The 7,909-nt window shown below is 41.3% G+C and overlaps 1 protein-coding gene across 1 annotated transcript in view; it reads left to right on the forward strand.

Moving 5' to 3' along the window:
* Positions 1-7,909, forward strand: part of apc2 (APC regulator of WNT signaling pathway 2) — a 37,244-nt gene that overhangs the window by 19,831 nt on the left and 9,504 nt on the right. Inside the window, exons 8-14 of the mRNA XM_055862019.1 lie at positions 4,732-4,800; positions 5,150-5,537; positions 5,657-5,755; positions 5,890-6,029; positions 6,146-6,223; positions 6,380-6,496; positions 6,631-6,845. Coding sequence (XP_055717994.1) covers positions 4,732-4,800; positions 5,150-5,537; positions 5,657-5,755; positions 5,890-6,029; positions 6,146-6,223; positions 6,380-6,496; positions 6,631-6,845 — 1,106 coding nt within the window. The remainder of the gene's footprint in view (positions 1-4,731; positions 4,801-5,149; positions 5,538-5,656; positions 5,756-5,889; positions 6,030-6,145; positions 6,224-6,379; positions 6,497-6,630; positions 6,846-7,909) is intronic.

Raw genomic sequence — 7,909 nt, forward strand, 5'->3', positions numbered from 1 at the left:
TCTGTTATCAGTTCAAACTAAAATTCTAATACAGAATCACCTGTTTTACATAAGTATAATATTTTATTAGTATTTACTGTATATGCCAATGATGTTTATTCCATCATATGATGGTTTTTATGAGGGGTTGATGCTTGAACATATGATTCTAATAAGGACAGCTCACTGTGACTGTATACAGAATACCTATTATACAGTAGGATCTAATCCAATCCTGTAGAGTGTGGAATGCTGTTATCCTGTAATATACTGTAAATCCACTTTTATATTAACCTTGAGCTGACTGAGCTTAGCTGCTGCACTGCGCAGCAGACCCAGCCGCATCTCTCTCTCTATCCCCCTCACCTTGTGTCGCTCCCTGGCTGTGCTCTCCAGTGCTGCCGTGCTGCTATGCAGAACGCAGGCTTTACCCCTCTTTAGCTCGGTTCCAATTGGTCGTTCCTCCCAAAAAGTATAGAGTTGCTTAGGGACTGCAAACTTGGCAAAGAAGGGAGGTGTGTTTCGGTTGCCTAAAATAACTTTACATGGGTTCCAGACTGGCCTGTCTATGTGTCTGTGTTTCTGTCTGTGGGTGCTCTATAGGAGAATAGCAACGAGCTCTATAGTACCAGGATGCAGGGAGAATGAGAAATAAAAGGGGCTACAACAAAGATTTATTAGTGTCCAACAAGCTTTCTCTGCCCTTAACCTTGTTCTGAATACCTCCAAAACAAAGGTCATGTGGTTTGGTAAGAAGAATGCCCCTCTCCCCACCGGTGTGATTACTACCTCTGAGGGTTTAGAGTACTTAGGAGTATGGCTAGACAGTATACTGTCCTTCTCTCAGCACATATCAAAGCTGCAGGCTAAGGTAAAATCTAGAGTTGGTTTCCTCTATCGTAATTGCTCCTCTTTCAAATTTACCCTGATTCAGATGACCATCCTACCCATGCTAGATTACGGAGATGTAATTCATAGATCGGCAGGTAATGGTGCTCTCGAGCGGCCATCAGATGTGCCACCAATGCTCCTTATAGGACACATCACTGCACTCTATACTCCTCTGTAAACGGTCATTTCTGTATACCCATCGCAAGACCCACTGGTTGATGATTATTTATAAAACTCTCTTCGGCCTCACTCCCTCCATCTGAGATACCTACTGCAGCCCTCATCCTCCACATACAACACTCGTTCTGATAGTCACATTCAGTTAAAGGTCCCCAAAGCACACACATCCCTGAGTCACTCCTCTTTTCAGTTCGCTGCAGCTAGCGACTGAAACGAGCTGAAAAAAAACACTCAAACTGGACAGTTTTATCTTCATCTCTTCATTCAAAGACTCAATCATGGACACTCTTACTGACAGTTATGGCTGCTTCTTGTGATGTATTGTCTCCACTTTGCCCTTTGTGCTGTTGTCTGTGCCCAATAATGTTGGTACCAAGTTTTGTGCTGCTACCATGTTGTGCTGCTGCCATGTTGTGTTGCTACCATGTTGTTGTCATGTTGTGTTGTCGCCATGCTATGTTGTCGTTTTAGGTCTCTCTTTATGTAGTGTTGTCTCTCTTGTCGTATGTGTGTTTTGTCCTATATTTTTATTTTAATCCCAGCCCTCGTCCCCGCAAGAGGCCTTTTGCCTTTTGTTAGGCCTTCATTGTAACTGACTTGCCTAGTTTTTTTTTATACAATAGACACATTGTTCCATGTTTTTCAGGGCTATTGTCATCCATCTTGTAGCACACAGCAGGTTCCTGGTCAATACATTGTAAGCTATTGATTATGTATTTGAACTGCGACAATTAATGGGGTAAAAGCTACTGCAGATTCAATCCATCAAAACAGACACATTTAGCATGGTTGTCTTGTTATTGGCGAGATAACACTTTATTGCTTCCAACATGGAGCTATTCAGACAAGCATATGTCTATAGCCCTCCCCCTTTGTCTGAGAGTGAGTCTTTGGTGTGATCAGGCACAGGCTCACACACACACACACACACACACACCCTGCAGCACCATGGGTTACCATGGTGATGGGTTGGGAGGATAAAAGAGTGGATAGATATTCTCTGATGATTTGTGATGTATCCAATTGGTATGTCGAATGTAAATGGAGTGTGTCTGTATGCTTGGAGTGTGCAGCTGGTACCTGAGGAAGAGTATGTCTGTCTGCAGGGCCCAGATATTATAGAGTTGAAATTTAATTAGCTGAAATTAAATGTATTTATACAGTGCCTTCAGAAAGTATTTACACCCCTTTATCCACATTTTTTTGTTTTACAGCCTGAATATAAAATTGATTACATTGATATTTTTTGTCACTGGCCTACACATTTTTTGTCACTGGACATTTTTACAAATAAAAAATTAAAAGCTGAAATTGAGTCAATAAGTATTCAACCCCTTAATTATGGCAAGCCTTAAGTTCAGGAGTACAAATATGCTTAACAAATCCCAATAAGTTGCATGGACTGTGTGCAATAAGTGTTTGACATGATTTTTTAAATCATTACTTCATCTTTGTCACCCCACGCATACAATTCTATGTAAGGTTCATTAGTCGAGCAAAGAATTTTAAACACAGATTCAACCACAAAGGCCAGGTTTTCCAATGGTCGCAAAGAAGGGCACCTAGAAAAAGCAGACATTGAATATCCATTTGAGCATGGTGAAGTTATTAACTACACTTTGGATGGTGTATCAATACTTCCCGTCACTACAAAGATACAGGCGTCCTTCCTAACTCAGTTACCGGAGAGGAAGGAAACAGATCAGGGATTTTAAAACAGTTATAGAGTTTAATATTGTAGTTTTATTTTTTTTACCTTTACCTCCCTTATCTCACCTCATTTGCTCACATTGTATATAGACTTATTTTTCTACTGTATTATTGACTGCATGTTTGTTTTACTCCATGTGTAACTCTGTGTTGTTGTATGTGTCGAACTGCTTTGCTTTATCTTGGCCAGGTCGCAATTGTAAATGAGAACTTGTTCTCAACTTGCCTACCTGGTTAAATAAAGGTGGGGAAAAAAATACTCCACAATAAAAACCTCATTGACAGGGATGACGCCTGTACAGAAAAAAAGTTATTCCACAACATACATTCTGTTTGTAACAAGGCATTAAAGCAGCGATTCACAGACTTTAAAAAGAAAAGAAGTGTCTGAAAAGAAGTGTCTGCTTTCCACCAGACACTGGGAGATTAATTCACCTTTCAGCAGGACAATAACCAAAAACACAAGGCCAAATCTACACTGGAGTGTCTTACCAAGAAGACAGTGACTGTTCCTGAGTGGCCGAGTTACAGTTTTGACCTAAATCTACTTGAAAATCTATGGCAAGACCTGAAAATGGTTGTCTAGCAATGATCAACAACCAATTTGACAGAGTTTGAAGAAATTTAGAGACTTACCCAGAATTAATTACAGCTGTAATCCCTGCCAAATGTACTTCTACAAAGTATTAACTCAGTGTGTGAATTGTGATGTAAATAAGACATTTTTATTTTTACATTTTAAATAAATGCTTCATTATGGGGTAGATGGGTGAGAATTTAATCCATTTTAAATTCAGGTTGTAACACAACAAAATGTGGAATAAGTCAAGGGGTGTGAATACTTTCTGAAGGCACTGTAGCTGTTAGTGGTCTATTGACAATAACATCTCTGTAACGGCGTTCCTCCTCCTCTTCATACGAAGAGGAGGAGTAGTGATTCGACCAACGTGCAGCGGGTTGTGCATACATAATGATTTTTTAACACAAAGACGAAACACGAAAACAAACACTTGGAAGGATTACAAAATAACAAACCGACCTAAACAGACTTAAACTTAAGAACTACATGTAACACGAAGAACGCACGGACAGGGAAAACAGACTACACAAAAACCGAACAAACATACTGAAACAGTCCCGTGTGGCGCAACATACACAGACACGGAAGACAACCACCCACAACGAACACTGTGAAACAACCTACCTTAATATGACTCTCAATTAGAGGAAACGCCAAACACCTGCCTCTAATTGAGAGCCATACCAGGCAACCCTTAAACCAACATAGAAACAGAAAACATAGACTACCCACCCAAATTCACGCCCTGACCAATTAAACACATACCAAAACAACAGAAAACAGGTCAGGAACGTGACAATCTCATTCTGGTGTTCACTTTAAGGGGTTTTGATGCCGACTACTAAATACTTAGGATTGAACAGAAAATGTTGAACATTTGTTTTTTAACTTGTATGAAATTCCAATGATCTACCAATGCCAGCAGCTGCATACATTTCTTATTTATTTAGGCCTACCTATCAGGTATAATTATATTTGTACAATAATTCATGAGATACTAGCTAACATACTGTGAATAAATAATGTATCAATCTTTCCATTCAAATGGCATTATTTCAAAATTAAGTCTCTTAGACCAAAGAAACATATACAAATGGAAATTATAGAATAATATATATACAAAGATTTTGTTCTAATTTCCATAACCTTTAGGATTGATCCATACATCTCTTCGTAATTTAGAGATTTAGTCTGCAATTAATAACCGAATACATTTTCTCGAGGGCACTTGGGGACCGTCTTGATCGTGACGACTGTTTTGAAAGTTCAAAGCAAACAGCCTTCTAATGACTTTCATGCTGCAAAACAAGAAATAATCCACGTTACTTGACCCTCATTGACATGAAGCATCTTAAAACCATGCCATTTCCTATCCCTTTCTGTATTTGCAGATCTCAAGCTGTGAAACAGAAAATGCATTGTCTTCTTCTGCGATTGATGCACAAGGAGATGGAAGCAAAGTAAGGGCATTGTTACATATTTAGTATGATGAATATCGGTTCAGATGTACAATGCAGTTTGCATTACTGGCATTGCTTTATCTAGATTAATATTTGTTTAGGTGGACAATAATGGCCCCATTGCCCTGTCATGTGTAGCAAAAGTAGAGCTTACATGCATATGATACTATCCAACCACCATTTTCCGATTCGTTGGTCATGCATGTCAGTGTTATAATATCAAACATTCTTCTTAAGTCGTTGTTGTAAAATATTGTAGTAAAATACAAGTATTTAAAATATAAAAGTCAAAATAAAGGTGAATTAAATACGTACTCACCGCGGCCATTTTGTATTTTATCTGGATTAGGTGGAGATGGTGTTCTGGCTGCTCTCCATGTTGGCCAACCGGGACAGGGAGGAGATGTCCCGCACTCTGCTGACCATGTCCAGCTCCCAAGACAGCTGCATCGCCATGCGCAAGTCAGGCTGTGTCCCCCTGCTGGTGCAGATCCTTCACGACGGCCCAGGGGGCGCCGGAGAGGCGGACGGAAGTACAGGGTGCAGCCGGGAGGCCCGATCCAGAGCCAGCGCTGCCCTGCACAACATAGTGTACTCCCAGCCAGACGAGGGCCAAGCCCGGCGGGAGATGAGGGTGCTGCACGTGCTGGAGCAGATCCGCTCGCACTGTGACAGCGGCTGGGACTGGATCGAGAGCCACGTGGGGAGGCCCTCCCCCGGAGGTACTACAACCACAGGTTAGTAGTGGAGGGAAGCAGGATTATTTTAGGCGATTAATGCCATCTCTATAGCACACTGTGGATTATACTGTGAATATGGAAGTAATTTCAGTTGTACTTGTCTGTGTTGTATTCAGACATCCCTGAGACATTGGAGCCCCAGATCTGCCAGGCCATGTGTGCTGTCATGAAGCTCTCCTTTGAGGAGGAGTACCGACAAGCCATGAATGAACTAGGTTAGTGAACAACATGTCAATGGGAAATATACTTCCAGCTAAGATGATAAAGCATAACCTTACTGACAAATATTATATGTGAATGAACTGATTGTTCAGTTTGTGATGTGCATGGCTGGTGTGTCTCTGTTTAGGGGGGTTGCAGGTAGTTGCAGAGCTAATGCACTTGGACCAGGAGCTGTACGGAATGAAGAACGATCCCATCAATATGGCGCTTCGACGCTACGCAGGGATGGCGCTGACAAACCTAACTTTCGGAGATGTAGTCAACAAGGTAATGTATCATGAGAAAAGCATTGAAAAAACAGAGGGATACATACGTATCCCAATTGTAAGAATATTTTTTTAATTCAAGATAAATGACCCCTGTCTGACCTCTCTTTTACACAGGCCACTCTCTGCACAAAGAAAAGCTGCCTGCAGGCCATTGTTGCCCAACTTGCATCTGATAGTGAGGAACTACATCAGGTACAACATGGTTACCACTATCCTAACTACTTGAGAGTGTTGTATTTTTTGTCAACCTTTCAGAACCACGAGACATTACTCTTTTCAGTTTCAGTGGTTTAAGTCAATGTTTCCAGCACCACATGGCTAAAGAGATATCTATTTTTCCCATCACAGGTAGTGTCTAGTATTCTGAGAAATCTGTCATGGCGTGCAGACATCAACAGCAAGAGGGTCCTTAGAGACATAGGGAGTGTAACAGGATTGATAACCTGTGCTCTTCAAGCCACAAAAGTAAGATCACACCGAGATGATGTAATCGATGCATGGTGGCAATTGTAACTAAAGCAATAACCAAAGGAAACAATGGCAAAATATCTGCACAATTCTAATCTCTAATGCAATGTAAATGTAAAATCCCATTTTAGGAATCCACGTTGAAGAGCCTCCTCAGCGCTCTGTGGAACCTGTCAGCACACAGTCCTGAGAACAAGGTGGCCATTTGCTCAGTAGATGGGGCTCTGGGCTTCTTGGTCAGCACCCTCACCTACAGATGTCAGACCAACTCACTGGCAATCATCGAGAGTGGAGGTGGCATCCTGCGCAATGTTTCCAGTCTTGTGGCCACACGGGATGATTACAGGTATTTACTTGAATTGAATCCTACTGTATATCAGTGCAACAGTTCAATAATTATTGCCATACAGTTGAAGTCGGAAGTTTACATACACCTTAGCCAAATACATTTCAACTCAATTTTTCACAATTCCTGACATTTAATCCTAGTAAAAATTCCATGTTTTAGGTCAGTTAGGATCACCACTTTACTTTAAGAATGTGAAATGTCAGAATAATAGTAGAGAGAATTATTTGTTTTAGCTTTTATATCTTTCATCACATTCCCAGTGGGTCAGAAGTTCACATACACTCAATTAGTATTTGGTAGCATTGCCTTTAAAAAAATGTAATCTTGGGTCAAACGTTTCGGGTAGCCTTCAAAGAGCTTCCCACAATAAGTTGGGTGAATTTTGGCCCATTCCTCCTGGCAGAGCTGGTGTAACTGAGTCAGGTTTGTAGGCCTCCCTTGCTTGCACACACTTTTCCAGTTCTGCCCACAACTTTTCTATGGGATTGAGGTCAGGCCTATGTGATGGCCACTCCAATACCTTGACTTTGTTGTCCTTAAGCTATAACTTTGGAAGTATGCTTGGGGTCATTGTCCATTTGGAAGACCCATTTGCGACCAAGCTTTAACTTCTTGACTGATGTCTTGAGATTTTGCTTCAATATACCCACATAACTTTCCTGCTTCATGATGCCATCTATTTTGTGAAGTGCATTAGTTCCTCCTGCAGCAAAGCACCCCCACAACATGATGCTGCCACCCCCGTGCTTCACGGTTGGGATGGTGTTCTTCGGCTTGCAAGCTTCCCCCTTTTTCCTCCAAACATAACGATGGTCATTATGGCCAAACAGTTCTATTTTTGTTTCATCAGACCAGAGGGCATTTCTCCAAAAGGTACGATCTTTGTCCCCACGTGCAGTTGCAAACCGTAGTCTGGCTTTTTTATGGCGGTTTTGGATCAGAGGCTTCTGCCTTGCTGAGCGGCTTTTCAGGTTACGTCGATATAGGACTCGTTTTACTGTGGATGTAGATACTTTTGTACCCGTTTCCTCCAGCATCTTCACAAGGTCCTTTGCTGTTTT

The sequence above is a fragment of the Salvelinus fontinalis genome, chromosome 14 (genome assembly GCF_029448725.1).
Source record: "Salvelinus fontinalis isolate EN_2023a chromosome 14, ASM2944872v1, whole genome shotgun sequence".
NCBI classification, from domain to species: domain Eukaryota; kingdom Metazoa; phylum Chordata; class Actinopteri; order Salmoniformes; family Salmonidae; genus Salvelinus; species Salvelinus fontinalis.